General features: G+C 40.7%; 2 protein-coding genes across 3 annotated transcripts; both read left to right on the top strand.

Moving 5' to 3' along the window:
* The first annotated feature begins 200 nt into the window (after nt 1-200).
* Nucleotides 201-9,441, top strand: kcnj12a (potassium inwardly rectifying channel subfamily J member 12a). The gene is made up of 2 exons (XM_088438916.1): nt 201-542; nt 5,409-9,441. The coding sequence occupies exon 2, from the start codon at nt 5,541-5,543 to the stop codon at nt 6,840-6,842; it is 1,302 nt and encodes a 433-aa protein (XP_088295042.1). The 5' UTR covers nt 201-542; nt 5,409-5,540; the 3' UTR covers nt 6,843-9,441.
* Nucleotides 9,442-14,275: 4,834 nt separating this feature from the next.
* On the top strand, nt 14,276-24,292 carry med24 (mediator complex subunit 24). Of its 2 annotated transcripts, none has more exons than XM_088438915.1 (26): nt 14,276-14,382; nt 14,576-14,706; nt 15,612-15,694; nt 15,771-15,809; nt 16,017-16,090; nt 16,197-16,420; nt 16,637-16,748; nt 16,826-16,976; nt 17,161-17,274; nt 17,483-17,536; nt 17,631-17,713; nt 17,785-17,871; nt 18,060-18,159; nt 18,398-18,540; nt 18,726-18,763; nt 18,856-18,938; nt 19,057-19,235; nt 19,324-19,423; nt 19,669-19,844; nt 20,354-20,618; nt 21,041-21,222; nt 21,289-21,382; nt 21,449-21,548; nt 22,494-22,574; nt 23,049-23,197; nt 24,063-24,292. In XM_088438915.1, the coding sequence occupies exons 2-26, from the start codon at nt 14,577-14,579 to the stop codon at nt 24,177-24,179; spliced, it is 2,958 nt and encodes a 985-aa protein (XP_088295041.1). In that variant the 5' UTR covers nt 14,276-14,382; nt 14,576; the 3' UTR covers nt 24,180-24,292. The 2 variants fall into 2 exon arrangements, with proteins under 2 accessions (XP_088295041.1, XP_088295039.1); XM_088438913.1 differs by having other exon boundaries at nt 18,048-18,159.
* Nucleotides 24,293-24,649: the final 357 nt, after the last annotated feature.

Genomic DNA, 24,649 nt, shown 5'->3' with positions numbered 1-24,649 from the left:
AATAGGCAGATAGAGGGACGGAGAGAGAGGTAGGCTGCAAATGGCAGCTTCTGTGACACTTCAGAGAGGGAGCGAGTGAGGGGGGGAGAGAAAGGAGAGTGTGATAGAACGAGAGAGAGAGAGAGAGCAGCAAGTCCAATGAGATCAGATTGCAAAGATTGATAGAGAGAAGGTGTTCACTTAATAAGCGGTGAGGAACTCTTGGACATTTTCATGGGAACTGAGGGATTGTCTTCACGTCGCACAAGTTGACTGAAACTGAATTTTCGTCTTCGTTACTTGGGATAGTGTTTTCTTTTGCCGCATCCGAGATCGAGAGAGGAGAAGTGGATTTCCCTTATCCTCTGTCTTCCGACCGAGCAAGGATGAAGAAATGTAAAAGGAGCGCATGCATTCTGATGCTAAGGATGAGCAGGTGGTTTATTCGGGAATTGGACTAAAACAAAAGAGGGGAGAGCTCAGTTCAGAGATGCCTCAGTTCGGCTGAAACAGCAAGAGAAGAGTCCTGCGTGCAATCTGCTCGAAGACAGGAAGAATTCAAGGTGAGAAATCGACACAATTCACCACCAACTTCAATCCACGTACCTTAAGAATGTACACATAAAGTAACAGAATAAACCGACCTTCACCTTCTCTATGGATGAAGTGTGAGCAAGTGCACTTGGATTTGTATTTGCTAACCCCAAATAACTAGTTGCTACCATCAAGTCAGTGTAGATGTACTACACTGATATTGCGTACTGGCTTTGCTTGAGGCCTAAGCTTGATTTGCACAAAGCATTTTCGACTTAAAACATATAAAAACTGCACTAATATTGCTAAGATAAATATAAAATTGAAGGAAAGGAAAGCATATCTCTCGGGGGTACCTAATACTGTGGCTAGCGAGTGTCCTAAATTTACAAAAATACAAATCAGGTTCCCAGCAGAACCATTTTATGTACTCATTTCCCTGACTGGACTCTTTCAAGTGATTCAATGTCCAAATTTGTATAATATTGGAATAGGTTTCAACAAGTAATTGTGTTGTCCATTTAAGACAAAAAAAAAAAAAAAAAAAAATCTACCAAAGAATAAATCCACAGGTTCCCATCAGAGCCATTTTATGTACTCATCTACCTGAGTGGACTATTTCAGGTGATTCAGTGCCAAAACTTGGATAATACCTGCGAGCTGAGTGCCTTAGTGCGTGCGCACATAAACAAAGCCAACAGGGAGAGCGGCCGAGGCAAATGAATACCGAAATGCAGCGCGGTGTGACAGCTTCATGACCTCATCCTGCTTTTCATCTCTGCTTTGTTGGCGCCACTCATTTTTAGTGGCCGAAGTGGGTTTCGAGCTTGCAAAGAGGTCATTTTAAATGACACGTTCCGGGAGGGTGAATCATCAGGTAGATGAGATTTTTTTGTTTTAATCGCAAATAATGATCTTCTATGCAGGAATGATCAATGGGGAGACAGATTCCGAAATGGCAGAACTGCTACAGGTGCAGCTTGCCCCCAAAAAACTCCATAGAATTTAACAGCTGCTGCACTGACATGAGATGACTCAGTTCTAAATGAACACTTCTCACTAGCACCTCTCTCAGGGGCCACCTGTGATGAAACCCCAGCGCAGAGGGGAGGAGTCAGACATAGGCTGGAAAAGGATTCGCACGCATGCAAAATAGCGAGCGGTTAGGGGCGTCAAACTCGTTTTAGCTCAGGGGGCACACAGAGCAAAATCTGTTCTCATGTGGGCCGGATCGGTAAAATCATGTTATGTAACTTAAAAACAATTAGAGTCACTTATATGTAGATTTTTGCAATGCAATGTCAGCCTGAACCCGATTTGCAATAGCTAGTAATAACAAAATATTTGAATGAAAATATTCTTTTTTTTTTTAATGTTCATATGATATATATTTTGTAAAAGGCACCTAATAAATTCAATAATAAAAAAATAGTGACAAAATCAGACTCATGTCTCTGAAAATGAAAATTGACAAATTGATACATTCTAATGGTTCACATAATTTCCTTTAAAATTATGTATAATACATGGAGGTAGCTCAAAAAAGTTACAGCAATGTGAATGTAAAATGTTAAAACATGTTTAATTCGCCGCCCTCATCTATCAGTGGCGTGCATCGTCCAGTAATCCCTTATGTTTACACACTTTGAATACAATTTGAAACTTTTGGCTCCTTAAGGAGTTTGCTTTTGTAAAAATACTACAATCGACATTTATGTCAACATTTTTTGCCACTAACTCAAAGCTAATCTCTGCGCCATGAGCTCAGTATGGTAAAAATGCATCACAAATTAATGAATTAATAAATTAAAATATACATAAATAAATTAGTAAATAAATAAATGTATGTATATGCATTCTGTTCGGCCTGAAACACAAATTTCCAGTGGAAGTCAAAAGCCCCAATTGTAGTATGTGGTTGTACAACTTTTCAAGGAGTACAGTGATGTGCAAAGAAAATTAACAATATAAAATGGTGCTGTTGCACATAATGACATATATATATATATATATATATATATATATATATATATATATATATATATATATATATATATATAAAATTACGTTTTTTTGCTGGACTGTTTAAAACTCCTTACAGGCCGTATCCGGCCCGCGCTCCATACGTTCGACACCCCTGGGTTAACATAAAGCTTGGACACGCAGACGGCGTGTTCAAGCGATGATTTTCCCCAGCAAAATACCTGTACGTTATTTGAGAAGAGATAAAGCTGCACACGGTGCGCTATAGGAAAATCCAACGACACCTGATCCCGGGCTCTCCCTTCAACAATGGCCCCGGGAGGTGGGCAGCCGTCGTAGCGGCTTAGCTCAGTTTCCCCGCGTGCTCGTCTTCACATCAAGTGCCCCCTCCCACTCCACTTCATTATCCTCCCGATCGCCCCCATTGTTGCGCACATCCAATTATACATTCGGTTCGGCCTAATCAGCGCTCTCAGCTCCCCTCCCGGACGGCCCTCCGCAGGCCCCCCGAGAACAGGCTCGGCGGATTCGATGACACATGCAGTGACCATGCGGCTTAAACAATTTGACAAGGCTTCCCACATGAATCGGTGGTACCTTGACAAAAAGCTGACAAAAATATGATTTATTCATACTGCATACAGGCAGAAGGTACAATAAACCATCTACTGCCCTACTGTACGTCAAAATAAGTCACGGATGCAAGAACGGTACTGGTCAAAAGATTTAACGCCTTCAAAACATCTTTTAATTCAATGCTTTTTCATCAATTTATTAAATTCAAAATTCTGAATTACGGATTATTACTTAAGTCATCAGCAAAGTAAGATTTTAAAAAAGTTGAGTAAAATGAGATGATTTTTGATGTTTTCGTTTGGGGCGTACCGTCAGATCGTACTAATAAAATGGGTTAATTTAGCAAACTAAAGACCTGGAAAAATGATATACCGGATATATTATTATGCATTAAAGGTAAAGTGTGTAAGATTTAGAGAGTTTTTGATTATGGTCAGCAGGAGGTGCTGCAGGCGCTGCATTTACCATTGTCCGTAGCTATGTATAACAAACATGGCCGCCTATGGAGAAGTGCCACCCCCCAAGTAATATAATTTAATGATAACTAGACCTATGATGATATTTAAAACACATTCATTTGCAAATTTTTCAAATTTACAATCATTTAATTTATTCCAAAATCTTGCACACACTGTCCCTTTAATGCCCTTGGGTAAGACTGCTTACGTTCATTGGTAGAGATGAGAGAAGTACTTATCTAATGATCCCAAGGACTCCTGGACGGTTTTTACTTTCATTCAACCAACACACCGGATACCCGATACTGCATGTCTGTGATAGACTGCTCACAGTGTAGAGTACTACTCAGGTCACGTATTAAGATGTCGAAGGCGAAGTTCACTTGTCACGGGTCATCGTATCATGGAGCACCGGGGGCACATGTGGCGACGTTTTCCTATCTGAAATTCATTTTCGCTACAGTACCTGATACTAGTAGAAGAACCTCCCTCTTGAGACACCGAGAATGAGGCAATACGGCTCCAGAATCGGGCAACTTTGGCCCGAGGCCAGACGTCCAGACATGTGGGATTTGGGAGTGCACATGAGTGATCCGTCAAGTCTTCGGGGCCCGAGTCAGGCCGACAGACACAGAGCGGCTGCGGCCAGGCGATAAAAGCTGCCTGCGCCCAGAGGGGACCGCAGTCCGGTCCCTCATGGGTAGAAGCCCTTGACCTGAAGTTCGAAATCCAGCATGATGTCCAGGTTGTTTTGCTATCGTTCCAACACATACAGTAAATATGTTTCTACCTGGTAAGACCCAATAACTAAACACCAACCACAATATATAATTACAGCAAGTATGCCATTCAGGTCATGGAAAAAAAAAAAGCACCATGGGAGGCCGATATAAATGTAACGCATCCTTCCCAAAATGATTAATAAAGTACGTTGTACACAATGGGGTCAAAGCGAGTCCCACTCCCTACGTCCCAGCATGCAGCATCTGCTGCTGCGTGTCCATGGAAAAAGTGGCACACATCGAAGCCCACTGGGAGTTAGCGTAAGTGTTAGCAAACGCTACTCGCAGACAAAACTATTCTGCTGAAAGGACAATAGACAAAAGAACAGAGGGAGGCTTTTCAGCTGGATTCGTCACATCTGCACGCCGTGCAGCTCATCGGCTAAAAATACAAGCAAGACAAAGTGAAAACCAACAATTTATTGACTTGGCATTCACTTTTTGGATCGAGAAATGACAGCCTGTCACATTTTATGACGTAACCCGACGACAGTGCTGGTTACCGCATTGTCACCAAGCTGGGCAACAAAACATATTAATTTGTTTAATTTGTCATTTTAAAAATAAAGTTCACCAAAGATTTGGACTAAATCAATGAGCTAAAACTCGACAATTATGTTTTGAAAAGTCTTTTTTTTACCCTTTTAGATATAACACTTGAAATCAAATAAATCAATAAATACTGTAGGTTTTTAAAGATTGTCTAGACTTATAGACTCATGAAAGATACATAAAAATATGTCTGTGTGATTGAATTAGGTAATTGCTGCCTTTAACAATTTTTAGGAGTCAATTATTTCCCTTTATAGGACTAAAATAACAGTTTATTTTCTGTACTTAAGTACTAATTAATACTTATGTACTAAAGTAATCAATAACGTCAGAAACAACAGTACAAAAGCGATCGATAATTTTTGGTGATTAAAAACAGAAGTAATCAATTACTTTGGACTAAGAGTATCGGATTACTTTCGATACTCAAGATTTAAGGTAATCTTTTACTTTACTACCGAAAATAATTAATTGAGTGCCTAATTACTAGAGTACCTCAAGAAACTGATTAATGTATGAAGTGACTGATAACTTCTCCTTCCAGGGACCGGATTCGATCCCAAGCCGACCAAAATGCGACTTTCCAAGTGATCCAGCCGCGAGGGGCCTCCATCACACGCCGGGACTCGATGGCCAGCTTCTCTCCCCTGACCCCGCAGCCGGAGGCGCCGGGAGAATGAGCGCGGCAAGGATCAACCGCTACAGCATCGTGTCATCCGAGGAAGAGGGCCTCCGTCTCACTACCATGCATGGTATGAACGGTTTTGGCAATGGCAAGATCCACACGCGCCGCAAGTGCCGCAACCGCTTTGTCAAGAAGAACGGGCAGTGCAACGTGCAGTTCGCCAACATGGACGACAAGTCGCAGCGCTACATGGCCGACATCTTCACCACGTGCGTGGACATCCGCTGGCGATGGATGCTGGTGGTCTTCACCCTCGTCTTTGTCGTTTCTTGGCTGGCCTTCGGCTTGGCCTTTTGGGTCATCGCCTTGCTTCACGGGGATCTGGATAATCCGGCGGGAGATGACAACTTCACCCCGTGCGTCCTGCAAGTCAACGGATTTGTGGCGGCTTTTCTCTTCTCCATTGAAACGCAGTCCACTATAGGCTACGGCTACCGCTGCGTCACCGAGGAGTGCCCCGTCGCCGTCTTCATGGTGGTCTTCCAGTCCATAGTGGGCTGCATTATTGACTGCTTCATGATCGGCGCCATCATGGCCAAGATGGCGAGGCCTAAGAAACGAGCGCAAACGCTGTTGTTCAGCCACAACGCCGTCATTGCCATGCGGGATGGAAAACTGTGTCTCATGTGGCGGGTGGGGAACCTTCGCAAGAGCCACATCGTGGAGGCCCACGTCAGAGCGCAGCTCATCAAGCCTCGGATCACAGACGAAGGAGAATATATTCCCCTGGACCAAATAGACATCAACGTGGGCTTCGACAAAGGCCTGGACAGGATCTTTTTGGTTTCGCCCATAACCATCCTCCACGAGATCGATGAGGAGAGCCCTCTTTTCGGGATTAGCAAACAGGACCTGGAGACATCTGATTTTGAGATTGTGGTGATCTTGGAGGGGATGGTGGAAGCCACGGCCATGACCACTCAGGCGCGGAGTTCCTACTTGGCCTCGGAGATCCTTTGGGGACACAGGTTCGAGCCCGTCTTGTTTGAGGATAAGAACCTTTACAAGGTGGATTACGCTCACTTTCACAAAACCTATGAAGTGCCGTCCACGCCCCGATGCAGTGCCAAGGACATGCTGGAGAACAAATTTCTCGTACCCGCGTCAAACTCGTTCTGCTACGAAAACGAGCTGGCTTTCCTCAACCGCGAGGAGGAGGAGGAGGATGTAGGTGGCGGGAATAGGGCGCTGGCGAACCTCAGTCCCGACCGGAACAGCCGTCACGAGTTTGAACGCTTACAGGCCACCAGGACTCTGGATCAAAGGTCTTATCGGAGAGAGTCCGAAATATGAACTCTGATAGATCTCGTCGGAAAATGCAGAAAAATGCAAAAGTGCCATCGGAAACGCTGACTATTATGCTAGGCTGAGGAAAAACAGGGACATAAATGGAATGAATGTGGTGAATTAAGAAAAATGAGAGAAGGAACGACTACAATCAAGCAAAAGTCTAGAGAAAGACCTTCCTCGTGGAAACTTGAATCTTTTTTCACATGGTCACTTTGAGTGTGCTCACAATACAAATAATGAGCTCTAATAAATTGACATCACTGAATTTCAAATGTAAATACATTTCTTAGGTATGGTATAGTTTGTGTGCCGTCTCAATTTCTAAAAGCACCCATTATAAAAGTAGGATGGGCTCCAGTGATGACTTTTTTTTTTTTTTACCAAATATTCTCATTGTTTGTAAAACTGGTTGACGCAAATTCAGTGGCACATTCCAAATGTGTGCACTGCTGCACTGAGATGCAATGAGCCATATAAAAATGTTAGTGATGGGAAAATGAAGCTTTATGAAGCACCCGTGATATTTTTGTATTCCTCTAGATGGCGCTCTTGTTTGAAAGACCTACACCAGTGCACCGAAAATATATTAAATCCCCCCTGTCTCTTTGAACCAAGAGTGTCATCTGGAAATATCAATAAACAACACAAGTGCTTCATGAAGCTTCGTTTTCCCATCACGAGAAAATACCTGATCACCTGCAACTGAGTACATTGCTATTTGATCAGCAGCACGTGAGATTACTTGCACTGGAAAAGGGATACAAAAAAAAATACTAACTCACTAGCACCTTAACATGTAATTTGTAATTTCACTTTCAGCATAACCAGATATACTAAACAAAATGAAAATAAGTTTTCTGATCATTTTGGAGGTTTTTCAACAACTACTGCAAAATTAAAACAAAAAAAAAAATGTTAATAGTTATTGCTCCTCAAAAAAGAACCTATGCATATTTTTCATAACATCAGAGGATAGATAACATAATCGGTGATTAATTTAATTAATAAAATGATTTTAAAATGGTGTAATTATGATTTGAGCACATTCACGTTAGTGTTACAGATATATCTTACACATATCATGTAATATTTTTTAAAAACCAATATTTCCTTACAAGAGACTGTTCAAACAGCACTAAAAAGAAATAATTATTGGTCTTTCCAAAAGACATCATCACATCCTATTCAAAACAGCATTTCATCTATAAGCTAACATAGAAAATGTATTGGACCAAAGCTTGGATAGAAGCAATAAAAACAGGAGCACAGTTCTGATTTTGTTTTCTCATTGCTTCTTTTGAAAATTGTCAATATTAAAATATACGATGACGATAACAGCATACCAAATACTGCCGGAGTTTCTCAATAAATTCATACAGGTTTAGCTACAGATTCGATGCCGTATGCTGCTCTGCATTCATGATAAATGGGATTTTTTTCTTCAACTGTAACATTTCGTTTTACAGACTTACATAAGTGAAAAAATCTATCTATAAACAGAAAGGGAAAAAGTTATTAATGTATCTGGCATCAGAAAATAGCTATCAAGCACTAATAAGCTATGTTAGTCTTACTTTGTGCCAGGGGCAAAATCAGAAATTATTCTATGGGGTGGCCACTGAACTGCCAGAGTTAAATGAAAAAAATCATTTCATTTTATCCAATAATTTAAAATATGCAGTTAATACAGATAACTGGCAGTAGTATAACAAACAGTACTGCGTGCACGTTTGAGCGGCAGAAAAACATTTGATCGAAAAAAAATGTCCCCTTTGTTGGGGGGGTGGCCACGGCCATCCCTGGCCACCATGTAGCTCCGCCCCTGCTTTGAGCGTAGGGCAATAAGAGGAAAAGTGTTTCATAAGAATATATTTGATGTACATATGGAATTGAAAGCTCAGGAAAGGACTGTGAAGAATCTGTCACGTCGGTCAGAATGTTTGCATTTTTAGCTCTTGTCACTTTGAACCCCTTTCGTGGATTCCTGGCATTTTCAGCTCAAGTGTTTATTTTCTTGATAAAATCTTACTTCTAGACATGACGTACGATACAAAGAGCATTTTTCAGAGAACAAGCGCTCATTACCTTCTGGGAAGGATTCAAACGCTGATGATTCTCGACACCTGATCACACGGATTTAGAGGTGAAATGTCAGAAAATGTTCTGAGCTGCATTCCTGCAGGTAGTTGCGTCACTCCAAATAATATTATCTCAGTGTTTTTTCTTAGCTATCGTCCACCTAAGCCCTTAAAAAACATATTTTAAATATTAAGGTAAAATATCTATAGTCTAATAACATAGAGCGGTATAATTTTAGAATTGGCTGAATAAAGCAGCTTATTTTTTTATGGATTTTTTTTGACTACTCTGTTCAGAATTCAACAATGAATCACTATAGCGAGGCAGAAATGTGGATTTTTTTTTTCATTCTGTAAACTTTTATTTCAATTTAGCACATTAAAGTGGTATTTCTCTTAAAGGGATGATTGGAAAATAACTTTGACCTCTGTAGAAGTCTTCCTTTGCCCAGTAAATTGTACACTGGGCTATTTGATTTTCATTGTCACATAAGTAATTCAAATAAAATAAAGTGAAAAAAAAATTGCTGTTTGGGTAATGTTTCTTTTGTTGACGGCTAGATTCAGCCCTGACTACTAATGGATGGTGGAAGCGGTTGCTAAAATAATACATCACCATGAAGGATGCTTTGAGATGAGAGCAAGCTCCGTGTCACCACAGTCAAATGATTCCGTGGTCTTGCGCCAATTATTCAAGAAGGTTCATCAATTAATCACCATGACATACAAGCAAGCCTCGGGGCCACAGGCCTTTTGGCCAAAACTGAACTCTACGAGGGGTTTTGATTCGATCAATGGGTCGATTATAGCCTTTTTTTTTTGCATTATTCACTCACTATCTCACTCACAATAAGAATTGTATATTTAAAATTATATCATTTTTCCCATTAACAAAGGAAAAAAAGCAATATATGCTTTTCAGAGGCAATATATGGGTTACAGGTTAGTCTGAAACTGTAAAAAAAAACTCAATTCTCAATACATTCTTCCTCTTTCTATTATTTTACTATAAAAGTGATTCTGAACTGAAATGTTTGATGCTAAAAAAATATTAAAACAACGAATCATGATAAACGCAAATTGATCGAGAACATTAACACAGGAACAACAATATCCTACACGTTTAAACCTGAAGAAGAAGGTTTCAAAATGTTGTTCTGATTGATTTCTAAATTACAATAATCATTAATGTGATTTAGAAAAAAAAAATGTTGTTGACAGCAATTGAAAAAGTTGATTGCTCTTGCACATTTTGACCACTGGAGCATCTTTGCACCACCTGGTGGAGTGAATGTGCAATTACACTTTACGCCGAAAAAGCCTGTTTCCCGGTGGTCATACGCGCCCCCCTTGTGCTCCACCAGGGGGGCCCCCCCACACTATTTGAGAAGGACTGAGTCAGAGTAAAAAAAAAATAAAATAAAAACTGTCCCTTTATGTCTGTTTTACTGGCCGTCTTAAAAAAGTGGCGAACACCCCTGGTCTAACATATTTGATGAATAAAAATGAGCATTGTGCAGGTTAGATCAGAAGCACCAGTAATTCCTAGCACGTTATTTATTAATGATAAATAATCCCAGGCTTTTTGCACGGGATCAGTTGTTGTTAAATGATTCAGGTTGCGGTGATAAAGTTGCCCATGCACAGCTAGTGACAGATGTCGGATTATCGAGCTGGCCACTGTCTGCGCACAGATCGGGTCTCAGGACGGAAACGCGATGGGAGTACGTGGGCTATGTTATTATGAATTATGTAACACTTCAGAACTGTGACAAGTCAATCTTCTTTCTGGATTAATGGCGTTAATGAGCATAAATTCTACGATAGCAGAACAGATTTTCAGATGAGGAAACTCGGCTTTGAAAATGAGCCAACTTTTAATCGCCGCTGTGTGATATAATAGTGGTGGAGCATCACAGGATTAGACACCGAGAGGTTCCGGACAATCAAGGGCATGTTGAGATAAACTACGCACAAAGTGAGATGCAGATGGATAACAGAGAGTTTTATTTCTTGTTATACAAGGGGTATTCAGAGATGTTTGGAAAATTAGAAATGCATGGACGCTTGCAGTAATATTAGCCTGTATAAAAAATCATCCCTGCAAATCTCTGTTGCTAAGATTTTGCATCAATCTTTTTTGGGGAATTACAATGTTAATTCATTGCAATATAAAATGGTTTATATTCAAATATGTTTGTCAGTGAACAGTGTTTTGACTAACACACTGCAGTTACCAGATAAGCTAATAGTTAGCCTAGCTTCTTTGACCACCACTGGACCTGGAGTGAGCAATCTGGACATTCAGCCAAGAGATGGCACACATAATAATAATAATAATAATAATAACAATAATAATAATAATAGGGGTCCGCTAACATGAAAAGTTAACTTTTTTTAGCCTTTAACCATGTTCCAATGTTGATTTCTTAACCTAAACACTCCCAAAGTATTATTTTCCTTTATTGTTGGTGCATTCAGTGCAGATGAAGAGTGGCTTGAAGCGTACTCATGACGGTAGGAGCAAATCGTACCTCCCCATACCACCTGTGCGATATAAAATAAGACTGTTCCGTTTTGGTTCCGGAGCCGAGGAGGAGAGATTTTGCACCGAGTCGGCCAAGTAAACGGCAACGTTTCATTTATTAGCTGCAACATTTTACTGGCAGCTACATGCTAAGAGGTGCCGTCTCCACCAAAGATGGTGTGTTACTTCCTGGTTAAAAATATAAGACTCATATTTAATCAGAAATTACATCGCCAATGGGCCAAATGTAATTTATATGCATATAATACACTGCGGAAAGTATTTAAATATCGTGTTACGGCAACTTTAAAACGACACGATCTGGCTCAGTTTCTAATTAGGTGCTTGAATCGATGCAGACAGTCTTAAGCGAAAAACATACGGAAAAAAATCTTTTTCCTGCGAAAGGCATACGGATATGAATTTTGCACATCATCATTTGACGTTAATTATGCAATAGTCAAGTTTGGGACTACGATCTCAAGGGAACATCCCTTCTGCGGTTTTGTGAGAACAGCCAGCTGGGGCTTGCAGACGTGTGCGCACCTCTCCTCTAATACAGGAAAAAAAAAATGTTTACTGAAGTTCATGTGAACTTGAGATGACCTGATTTGCCGTTAAGAGCGCTAACTTTAAGGGAGCTGTTGGTCCAACACTCTTTATGAGGCTTCCTGCTGCGGCAGGTGTCTATATTGTGTCCATGTTGATTCATGAAGTGACAAGAACAGACAACCTGAGGGGGCCCGCTCTCATTTCCGGATTCCTCACCATAGATAATTACCTAGCCCGAAGGACCCAGATAGATGGGATACTCGCTAAATATAAATGGATATAAATGGTCTGAAAGTAAAGTGAAGCGCAAGTTGGAAAACCCTAAACAGCTCTACTGGAAAATAAAAACAAATAAAGAAAAGTCATGAGCTACTATTTGGATTTGGTTCCATAAAGATTATCCTCATCAGGGGCCAAATATACAGATTGATGCCCACAATTGAGTCTCTCCTTAAGGGTTTGTTTATTTGATTGCAACCAACTGAGCGCTTTTGTTTTAAAGGTAGCTCTGCATCTTATGCTGAAGGGCTCGAAACACCACTAAAACAAACAGCACCAGAAAGCTTTTTTTTTTTTTTTGGTTTCGGGTTTTTTTTTTTTTTTTTTTTGGATGTGTTGCATGATGTGAAAAGGCTGAAAACCCCTGCCCAAGGCAAAGGGCAAGTTCTAATGACTTTTCCAGAAGAATATGCCTTTTAAAATGGCTCAGTCAAGATTGCTGACCCCAACCCAATTCAGATGCTCCAGCACTACCCCAAAACAGATTCAAAACACACATAAAAAAAAAATATGACTGAACTGAACGATTAATAAAGACTAAAACTCCATTGTTTGGGTCACTCTAAAACAACAAGGAATGTTTACTTGAGCTTATTGCTGCAAAAGGTAGCTCAACAAGTTATTATGTAAAATGAATTGCGCAAATACTTTTTCCAGCAACTGTAAACACATTTTAATCATTTTTGGTCAATTCTTTAGGTGCTGTAAACCCAAGAACACATACTTCATTTGTGCTGCTTTCAATCAACAAAAGTGCATGTGTCAAAAGCGTGAGAATGGACACAGAGATGGCACAACAGGTTCCCCTGTCAGCAACCTTCTCAAATTTATCTCCCAGTGGAAGGAAAAGAGATAAGACATCTCTAAAGAGTCCGTCATCCCGCCACGGCCTACCTGCTTGCACGGTGCCAGGACACAGGGGTCATCTCCTGCCAGCAGGACGTCTCCAGTGTCAGGCAGAAAGACCGCCTTTGTTGCCTTCATGGGACCTCCAAGTGTCTCCAGTAGCGTCTCTGTTTTGAAAAGGGAACAATGTGCCTCTATAAACGATGATGCAGAGCTGAGACCAAAAGAAGACAGTGAATGTTTATCTGCAAACAACAGCTTTTTCTAAAATACTACCTGTGACTGTAGCTGCAGTGAATTTTACTTCACCTTGAGGAAGATATATTTTTGCACAAAATTTATTGAATCAAAAAAGAAAACGATAATGTGATGAATGTGAATGATTGGCTATGGATGAGTGAAAAGAAACTCCCTATTACAAAAAAACGTACAAATGACCTATTATTTTCTCATATTTAAGAGAATTTGTCTATAATTGTTTTCAACAATTTTTGTTTTAGTACAAGTACTTGAACCTATGAGACTTGAATGATTGTTTCACATTACCCTGCTGTCTGCTGCCAGGTCGTCACTTTAAATGAGAATATGTCCTCAATTACCTTATTGATACATGCTAAATTATATTAAGTGTTGGTTGAAATCCTTATCAATTACAACCTTAAGTGTTGAGATGATTCACTATTGGATTTAAAAAAAAACTAGAATTTTAAGGGCTTTACTTGCTCAAAAGAGGTCACTTACCTTAAGAGTTTTTGATCAAAACAAGTTAAGAGCCACAATGACAACTCAACAAAACTATTTTCGATAATTATTTAAAAAAAAAAAACGAGATACGTTTTCAACATATACAGCTAGCTAGCAAGCTAAATGTCGCTGCTTTCCAAAGGAAAAACAAAATCACGTAAAAATTTGACAAAATTTCCTGAATACCTTAAACTGCGTTTAACCATTTGTCCTCAATTTATAAACATTATATTTGACATGGATTTACAGTATTTGAATAGTTTACCTCCATTTCTTACTTTCACAAAAAAAAGGTGGTAAAGAGCGCCATCCCGTGGTCAGTTACGCAGTGCTTACATGGGTTGTCTTCAATGTAGCCAATCCACAAAGAGAATATTGTTATGTACTGCACTTCGACCAATGACCGCTCGGGTCACTTAATGCAAAATGGCGTCGCTTTTACTCGGATGCTGAGAAATATTGACGACGATGGTTAAAAACATATGCATGTTACGAATTTAGAAACATAAAACGCAAGGTAAGGAACAAACCAGCGAGTCTTTTTTAACGAGCATTTTCTTCTTGTATGATATTTTCTATGGTTCTTATCGTACCTCAAGAAGTCAATGAATGTACAGCTAGCGATGGGCTAGCATCCATTCAAACGCAAGAATGGACTGCGTCCTTGTACTCAAACTTGTGATTTACGTCGATTCTTTTTTTCTTCTCAGAATGAAGGTAGTCAACCTGAAGCAAGCCATCCTGCAGGCTTGGAAGGAGCGCTGGAGTGACTACCAGTGGGCTGTTAATATCAAGAAGAACTTTCCAAAAGGAGCAACATGGGAGTATCTCAACCTCGCAGGTAACAATAGTCATTGTTACTTACGACTTACATTATCATAGAGAACATAGGAGTTTTCGGGTATCTGTTTGTATTTATACATACGTACTTTATTTTATTCATAAACCTACCTTTTGGGCGATTTTCTTTTCTTCATATCACCCCCTTTTCTATTTTCTTTCTGCCTTGCTTGCCCTCAGTTGCATTTTTCCTGTCATCTATTTCTTTAGCATTAGATTCGTAATCTGTGTGTTTCTTATTGATGTTCTAAAGAGATTGTAAACTGTATTGTGAACAGTAAATTGAAGGAAAAGATTAGTAAAACAGTGTAGAATAGTAAACACTAAACAGGGAAACGATTCGTAAACTGAGGGAACACATATGTGAACTCGATATATATTTGTAAACTGACGTAACAGATTAGCAAACTGGGAGCAAATTAGTAAACCGTGTGTACAGATCAGTAAACACGGAACATATTAGTAAATTGCAGGAACAGAAATTTGTATAATGCAGTAATAGATGAGCAAACAGAACATAATAGTAAAATGTAGGTACAAGTTATTAAACTGAAAGTGTTTGTTTACTTGTAGAAACAAGTTCCTCTATACAGTAAACGTCTTACTTTGCCGTCCACACGAATGTCCTATAATAAATAATTGATTAAGACTAAGAGCAAGGTCTAACCAACAAACAATTAACGGCATTTCATCAAACCTGCTTTTCTTCCAACCACCATTTTTTTTCTTCCTTCTTTACTTTGCATACTTTCTTCATTTAGTGCCTGTGCATTAGCGCTTTGGAATCCAATTATTCTCCTTCAGTCATTATTTGCCATTCATTATCTGTACAAAAGGAGAAATTTTAAAAAAAGGTTCAATAATGTACATCTTACTGTTTTGTCTTCTTCTTTGCTTCTCTTCTAGAGGCATTAATGGAACAGGCGTTGATTGGTCCATCTCCTAATCCACTTATCTTGTCTTACCTCAAATATGCCATAAGTTCACAGGTAGCAGACAAACTAAAAAATGTAAAGGTGTCGCAATTTGCAAACATTGATAATTATTCCTTCTCTCTGTTTTTAGATGGTGTCTTATTCGAGTGTGCTCATAGCCATTAGCAAGGTAACATCTATGGCAATACAGTCAACCTTTAGGCACCAGTTACTGTATATGGAACATTTTCTGCTTTTTCAGTTATGTTCACAAGAAATTTTCTTCAAGTAGTTAAATTGGCAAATGGTGAATTGGCGAGGGTTGACTGTATACCGTTTATACAATACTGTATATTAAGATGGAGGTGGTCTAATAAATGTATCTTTCTCCTTGTAGTTTGATGATTTTTCCCGGGATTTATGCGTCAAGTCCCTCCTGGAGATCATGGACATGTTCTGCCATCGCCTCACGTAAGTCGTTTCTATTTAATGTGCACTGCATAACATATTATAAAAATGTGAAAAAAAATAGCTGTTCACTTTGTTTCCTTCTCCTTTAACTTGCATGTGTGTGAAGCTGCCACGGGAAGGCTGAGGAATGCATCGGCCTGTGCCGGGCCCTGCTCGGGGTGGTGGTGTGGCTACTGCAGGGCTGTGCATGCTACTGCGAGAAGCTGAGGGAAGCAGGTCCGTTGAGCGGCACAGAGGCCTGTCTGACCGAGTGCCGGGAGAGGCTTCACAAACTCATGAGCAGCACCAAGAACAGAGCTCTGGTGCACATTGCTCGGTTGGAAGATCAAGGTGATTTTTGTAGAAGCTTTGATTTTATTTTGTTCAAAGGGATAACAAATGCTTGGATTGAGAGAAGCTGTGGCAATAAATATTAACTGAAGAAAAGGGGCCCCGAAATTGAACCCTGTGGAACACCACTCGTTTTGTACACCATTATTTATTATTACACCATATACTATTATTTATGAATGTTTCACAGTGTTGATGTTCATTTTTTTTTTAAAGGTTCCTGGTCTAATGTAGAGCAAGCCATTCTTAAAGTGAGCGATGGCCTCAGCTGCATATCAAGCACAACACTGCGGTCTCAATTAGAGGAAAGCTTATCACTGGTGAAAGGGTATGCCTTCTTTTCATTGTATCGCTACTTCTGCACACCATTTTATGTCATCGTAATTCACTTTCTTTTGTCCTCAGCATCCCACAGATGCTGTCTGTGCAGTGTGACCCCTTGCTGCACGCCTCTTTCCCATCAATCCACGCCTTCATCATGCTGGAAGGGACCATGAATTTGACTGGGGAGACACAGCCGATGGTCGAGCAGCTGATGATGATCAAGAGAATGCAGGTTAGAATATTTTGCAGGTAGAAACATGCAATACCTGCGCTTTGCATCTATATTACTAATAATGCATTTTTGAAGTGATCAGTAGTAAAAACATTATTTTGCTTTCACAAATCTTCACTTAAAAAATGTTGTGGGTGCATGTAATATATAGGAACACTTTTATGATCTTTCCTGTCCATGGCAGAGAATCCCTACTCCATTTTTCGTGTTGGAGATCTGGAAGGCTTGTTTCACCGGCCTCATCGAGTCACCAGAGGGCACCGAAGAGCTTAAATGGACTGCCTTCACATTCCTCAAGGTGAAGCCATGATTTCATTTATTGATAGAAAATGAAATCTTCCGAATTAGTGAGACCCAGTGTGTGCTTCTTTATTCCAAATCCTTCACTTTGCTTAAATATTTTCGACTATTCCGTGCTTCCAACTTTTTGTGTGAGACCCATTTCTGTTCCCAGTGAACAGAGCGAGAGAGAAAAAAACTCACTTTTGTTTTCTCTCCTTCTCTAGATTCCACAAGTTCTGCTTAGGCTGAAGAAATACCCTCAGGGTGACAAAGGACAGGTGAAATAATATTTGGACACAAATGAATCCCTCACTTTTAGACTTTCAGAAGCAGAGGGACACGAATTGCTTGAAATCTGACTTTATTTTCCAGGACTTTACGGAAGACGTGAACGTTGCCTTTCAGTACCTCCTCAAACTGACGCCACTGCTGGACAAGGCAGATCAAAGATGCAAGTGAGTGTGTAATCAAAGTCTTTTGATAATTAAAGCGCTGTATATGAAATAATGACCGATTTTCCTTCTAGCTGCGACTGCTTGGGCATGCTGCTCCAGGAGTGTAACAAGCTTGGCCTACTGTCCGACTCCAACACGGAAGTGCTCACATCCAAACGGTACACTGTCCTCTTCCAATTTTTTTTTCACCTTCCTAACTCTGATCAGCATTTTTCAATGTACTAATGTAGTATCACACATTTCCTCCCTTTTTTCCCCCCTTCCCTCCTCAAACCCGTCTCCGACTCCGCTGCCCCCCCCCCCCCCCCCCCCCCTACCTGCACCTTTGATTTAGGACCGAGGACAGGAAGTTCTCCCCAAAACTAAAAACCGCGGAAAATGCAAATATTCAACCGAACCCGGGCCTCATCCTCCGAGCTGAGCCCACCGTGACCAATATTCTCAAGGTACAAAGAGCTCTCAAAAGCATGCATTCGGTAGATACATTAGAGGTCAATTAATATTATAAGAATCTTTTGCATTATTTAATAGTGAGGAAATAAATCCTTGAGTCACCACATTAAAAAAAGTGCTTTTGATGACTCTTCAGGTTTGTTCATTACAAAAAGTCATTTTTATGCACTTTTTTTGCACTGATTAACTACCTCAGAAAATAAACCAAAACTGTCATTTTTGGCCCATTAGACGGTAGATGCCGACCACTCCAAGTCTCCGGAAGGCCTTCTGGGTGTCCTTGGTCACATGTTGTCAGGCAAGAGCTTGGATCTGCTCCTGGCGGCCGCAGCTGCCACGGGGAAACTCAAATCATTCGCTCGGAAGTTTATCAAGTTAGTATGTGCACCGGACACTTGATTAGGTACACCTTTTGTGTAGGATTTGATTCACGTTGCCATGGGCGTTCGTTTGGTGGTTGTATTTTGACTTGACCTGATTTTTGCTACGTTTTGTATTATTTGCATTAGTGCTTATAAATTATGCACGGAAAGTTACCAATATTGTTTTTACTTGACAGGCTTAATGAGTTTCCCAAGCACATCAGCGGTGAAGGATGTGAGTTCAATTACAATCGGATGCATTCTTGCATCAACATGCAGCTTTTTTTGCGTATTGCATGCTAAAAACCTTTTCCTACTCTTCTGCAGCCAAGTCGGCTTCCGTTCGGGCGCTGCTCTTCGACATCTCCTTCCTGATGCTTTGCCACGTGGTGCAGACGTACGGCTCTGAGGTCAGAACTTGCTCATGTAAAGTGGGCCAACTTTTTCGGTGCGCTGCCACAAGATGGCATCGCCAGCGCTTGACTTGGCAATCGTTAGATCTGATCTTGCCATGTCTCCCTGCATCAGGTGGTCCTGTCTGATCCCAGCCCCTCAGGAGAGACGCCATTTTTTGAGACATGGCTGCAAACGTGTATGCCCGAAGAAGGGAAGATTCTGAACCCGGACCACCCCTGCTTTAGACCCGAGCCGGGCAAAGTGGAGAGTCTGGTGACCCTGCTGAACAATTCCTCCGAGATGAAGCTTGTGTGAGTTGAAAATCAATTTCAGGGTTTCTCATCAAACTCCAGACCCCGAGGGCCATTTCACTAAATTCGTCGTTTCTCCTTTTGACAGTCAAGTAAAATGGCATGAAATCTGCCTCAGCACCCCGGCGGCCATTTTGGAAGTTTTGAATGCATGGGAGAACGGCGTACTGTCCGTGGAGGCGGTGCAGGTTTGTCCTCTCTTATTTAAATTCAGTTATTGAATTGATCACTAAAGTGAGTGCGGCATTCTTTGGAAAGCGAGGAGTGACCGAGTGGTAAACCTGACATCGCAGAGAGTTTTCTTATTAGTGTCTCCGTTTCCTTCTTCCATTGAAGTTTTGGTATGACTCAGGGCGGATGTGGGTTTTTGTCACACATTCTCTTTCCATTCACAATTGCACCTTCCCCTTTTTTTTTTTTTTTGGGAGTACAGAAGATCACTGACAACATCAAGGGCAAAGTTTGCAGTATGGCCATTTGTGCGGTGGCGTGGCTGGTGGCCCACGTCAGGATGCTGGGGCGGGACGAGAGGGAGAAGCCTCAGACTATGATCCGCCAGCTTGTCACCCCGCTCTACGGCGAGAACACGTTGCAGTTTTACAGCGAACGGTATAAACACCCTGAATGATTCACAATCATCTTTCATTTACTTCATCGTCTGAGTAATCTAACACAAACACATTGATAGCATTGCACATTGTAGAGAGCCAGAATGAATTTTGATAATTATGTATATTCATTGAGGCCCAATAAGGGGAAACCTTGACATACAAGTTTAATTTCTTCCAGGTTCTCATTAAATAAAAACATTCAAATCTTTGTTCCTTATTCTAATAAACGTAATTAAATTGTATGACTGTGGAAAAAAAGATAAGGCAAATTTTAAAGTCATGACGAGATGTAAAGTCATCACCTAAAATTGTCATGTGGAGATTTCAAGTATTCATGAGACTCATCCTGATGGTGATGAAAGTGGAACTTGTTTTAGCATGATTAAAAATCTTGATAAGATTTTGATAAGATTAAAAGTCATCATGACTGGATCATAAATCGTCTTGACAAGATTCAAAGTCATCATGACGAGCTTTAAAGTCCTCTCCCTTTTCCGCTTCCTGCAGTGTTATCATAATGAGCTCCATCATGGAGCACATGTGTGCTGACGTCTTCCAACAAACAGCGGCGATGCTGCGGCCCCCCGTGGAGGGCCAGGAGCCCATCCCCTATCGCAATCTGCTCCCGGCCAAGGAGCCCATCCGGGCCGCCCTCACCAAGCAGTTCCAGGTGGTGCTGCGCAAAGGCTGGGTGGACAGTCGAGCGCTGCATCTATTCCAGAGTTTGCTCAACATGGGCGGCGTCTTCTGGTTCACCAATAATTTGGTTAAGGTGGGTGACGGTAAAAAAGTTTACCAATTGTGCTCAATTTTTGGCATCTGAAGTTTCTGTCATTACTGAAAATGGGCTTCCTTAAAGCTCAACAAAATAAAGGCATATAACATTTTGGGAAAAAGTCCTAACACAATTCAGAAATAAGTTGATCCCTGCTCCAGTTAATTTTACTCTTAATTTGAAATGAAGGCGGCTCGGTGGCGCAGTGAATTGCACGTCCACTTCACAGTAAAAGAACCTAAATAAATATTTGAAAATAGTTACTCGATGTGCAATAGATCATGTTTTACTTAAAAGTTAAATATAACTGAACAGTATGTAACAAATATTAAAAATAAAAAAAACTGAGTGAGTGTACGTATCTTAATGGAGAAAAAAAATATGCTCCGGTCGTATTAATATGTGTACTCTAATTTTAGGAGCTGCTCAAGGAAACTCGGCAGGAGTGGGCCCATCGAGTAGTGGAGTTACTTTACAGTATCTTTTGTCTGGACAGTCACCAGATCACCCTGACCTTGCTGGGCACCATCGTGCCCAACTTGCTAACCGACGCTGCCCACTGGCACAGCTTGGTAGACCCACCTGGCAAAGCCCTGGCCAAGTAAGATGGCATTATGACGTCAATTTTGGGTGCCGGGGTTTAAAATGGATCCCGGTGCTTCTTCAGGTTGTCCGTTTGGTGCGCACTCAGCTCCTACTCGTCCAACCACAAAGGTTCCTGTTCGGCTCATCAACGGAGAAGACAGCGGGAAGATATCGAGGTAAATGTGCCGTCATACGTGGAGTCGTGTATTGATTTGTAAGTTTTGTGAATTTTTGAATGGCAGGACTACAGCAGCCTCTTTCCTCTGGATGACACGCAACCCTCCAAGCTCATGCGGCTCCTCAGCTCCAATGAGGATGAACCTGTTGCACTTTCCAGTCCAGGTCAGTCTATAAATAGGGCTTTCAAGACAACATGGCCATGACTCTTTTCGAGAGCTGTATTGCGGCAGTGAACTCAACCGGCCTCATAGCGGCGCTTCAAAAGGTGTCAAATTATTCATATTAATAAATATGATCATGCTTTTTTTGTTAAAGAACACATTACAAAAACTTATGATTTGTATTTTGTGGAGCCTGGAACCGATGAAAGGTTTTCTATTTCCTATAATAGACCAAAATGATTTTGATTGAATTGCTCGCTGTCCAGCAAATTCAAAATGAAAACAAAGTACCCAAAACCTTTGTGTTCTGTAGTAGTAGTAGTAATATTTTCTCAATGAGAAACTGAAATGTGTTTCATAAGGCTATTTTAGGAACGTCAGTCTATAGCGGAAGGAAGCCTGCTCGTCTTTCACAACATAATGGGGATTATATATTGTGACAACACAGTCGTACTTTTAGGCCTCGAGCTTTCCTTTTGACATTCACTGCTTTGTAAATGTCGGCCAGAATATACAGTTAGATACTGTATAATGTAATTCAATGCGATGATACTGCCCAGCACCTTTTGATTGGTCGAATGAAGTCATGTGACAGTGCCCGAGGTGAAAGTGTTTTAACATAGTTCACACAAGCAGTAGTGGATAAATACAAATAAACATAGCTAGCGGAAGCTAGCTAAGTATGACTCAGTACAAATACTTCAAGTGCGACCATCAATCGGATACAAAATTAATAATTATTGTTGGTGTTTGAGTAATCAGAGGGTGCGTGAAGGCACTTTCAGTGTGTCTGAGATTATAATGGAGTTTCTGCAGGTATCAGCAAATCTAATGTAATACGTACGTACATGTAATTGTAACAGTCTGCCCATCTTTTGGTTGATGGTAAAGATATGAAAAGAGTATTTTGTACACATGTCATGCTGGTTATGTTGGTTTCTTTTAGGAGATCGATCTATGAGCAGCTCCCTCTCCGCCTCGCAGCTCCACACGGTCAACATGAGAGAGCCGCTCAACCGCGTCCTGGGTGAGATGACCCCTTTTCCTTGAAATAAGGAACATTTGTGTACTTCCTGTCTCTCCTTTTATGATTCCTCCCTCCTGATGCCGAGTCTAACGATGAGCCATTCAGTGTCCTCGCAGTGTTACTCACCAGGAGGTGTCCCCATTGATTCCATCCCCTGCACCGCTACCCTCATAATTTGTTTTGTCGGAACAACCCATGCGAGATCTTAGACAGGAAACGGGAAAGAATTATTAGTCAGCAGGGAGGCTTTAAATCACTATAGATGTCTGGGATTCACCTTGTTTTTTAGGAGGTTATAAAGCACACTATAAGCATTGTGAAAATCAAAATTACACAGTCCTTATGAGGCCAATTTTTTTTTTTTACTCTTGTAATTAGTTTATGTAATACAAATAGAGACATACGGTTTTGTTTTCGAGTGAATTATGTAAGTTCAACACTGAGAATTTATTGGATCCGTTTCCCTTTCCTCAGCCAACCTGTTTCTTCTCATTTCCTCCATCCTGGGCTCCAAGATGGCGGGGCCTCACACCCAGTTTGTGCATAGTTTCATGGAGGAGTGTGTGGAATGCCTGGAGCAGGGAAGTCGGGGAAGCATCCTGCAGTTCATGCCCTTTACAATGGTGAGTCAGGACGGGAGGGAAGGCAAGGCGGAGCCTCCTGTCAAACCTTACTGGAAAATGGTGGAATTAAGTGCTTATTCTTGCAAAACAATGTTGACTCCACAAATGTTCTGAATTCCTTTGTCGTGTTGGAGGTTTTACAGGTTCGCTGCCCTTTATCCATCATAGTTTTGTTTTCTTTTGGGAGGGGGCATATATGTATTTTTTAATATTCAGACTGCGCATACCTCTGAGTATTTAGAATGCAGTCGTGCCTCTTTCTTTTACATTTGTTTTAAAGGAACGTGCACTATATGGCGGCAATGAACTCAATGTGTTATACTTAATACGTAGCATCCGCTCAATTTAATGTCACTCACTGTCAAAAGTGCGCTTTCGAACTAGATATTAAACTAAGAGAATTTTGCGTCATTTATTTAAAATAACCACATAGTTTTGCCTTTGGACAATTATCTTAATGCTAGCAAGATGTAAAACGCCAATCACATGCGAATGCTTTTTTGTTAGATAGGTTTAATTAGTTTTATAAAGTGTTATTTTTTTCCCAGATTTTTTTTCTTTAATGTAGTATGTAAAGATGATGTTAGGGATGTCACATACGTTTGGTTATTGTGTTTACTGAGAAATAGATAAATGATTACGCAAACATTTTTTTTCAAAGGGTCTTGTAAACTTCCATGTTCATCAAGTTTTCTCTTTTGGTGGCCTAGTACATGCCTGGGCATAGTCATGAAAACTGATTCATTGGTCAACTGGCATCTTCCGCAAAATGAAACATTACTCAGGGTCTTTCAAGTGTTGTGTAACATGTTGCATGTGTTAAATCTTTTTTTTTTCTTTCTTTCTCTTGTTTTTGTGCTTCCAGGTCTCCGAGCTGGTGAAGCTGCCCGCTCTGGCCAAACCCAAAGTGGTCCTGGCCGTCACCGACTTGAGTTTACCCCTGGGGAGGAGAGTGGCGGCCAAAGCCATCGCTGCCTTGTAACACAAATTTTACACTTGTCATTTAAAAGTTCATCCATTCGTGTGTTTGTAAACATTTGCTACGTTTTTGGTAAGCGGTCAACATCATTAAAAAGAAATGCTTCTCTTTTCTTATCCTTTCGTTATTTAATGTTTGCATCATCCCAGAGTCAGGTGCAGGGTCACATGTTTAGAGACGTCATCACATGACTCTGAGAGAGCCTTTTCATCACCCTGAGTGACGCTTGCGGTCACCAGCCGTCATCCAAGCGCTTACAACACTTCCTTTCGGAAAGCTGCAAGAGTCGTAAGGCACGAACCTCCTTCCCCGTTGCTCCCGGGAGTTCGGCGTTGTCCAAATTTACGATCTGGTACATTTTTTTTTCTTTTGCCTTTTTATGGGCGCAGTTAAGTTTAAGAAGCACATCCTAAATATTTTGATTATTAAGAAGCCCGTACAAAAAAACGGATTTCCATCATATTCTTTGCTAT

This window comes from Hippichthys cyanospilos, chromosome 17, assembly GCF_059441005.1.
Source record: "Hippichthys cyanospilos isolate Australia breed blue-spotted pipefish chromosome 17, RoL_Hcya_1.0, whole genome shotgun sequence".
In the NCBI taxonomy this organism is placed as follows: Eukaryota; Metazoa; Chordata; class Actinopteri; order Syngnathiformes; family Syngnathidae; genus Hippichthys; species Hippichthys cyanospilos.
The sequence above is the reverse complement of the archived record's forward strand: the minus strand, read 5'-3'. Positions and strand labels throughout refer to the sequence as shown.

Bases quoted from the DNA above. Each gene is read 5' to 3' on its own strand.
- kcnj12a (XM_088438916.1), top strand. From the start codon at position 5,541: ATGAGCGCGGCAAGGATCAACCGCTACAGCATCGTGTCATCCGAGGAA.
- med24 (XM_088438913.1), top strand. From the start codon at position 14,577: ATGAAGGTAGTCAACCTGAAGCAAGCCATCCTGCAGGCTTGGAAGGAG. The intron at 17,872-18,047 runs GTACACTGTCCT...CCTTTGATTTAG, and splicing joins GAAGTGCTCACATCCAAACG to GACCGAGGACAGGAAGTTCT. The intron at 19,236-19,323 runs GTGAGTTGAAAA...TCCTTTTGACAG, and splicing joins TCCTCCGAGATGAAGCTTGT to TCAAGTAAAATGGCATGAAA.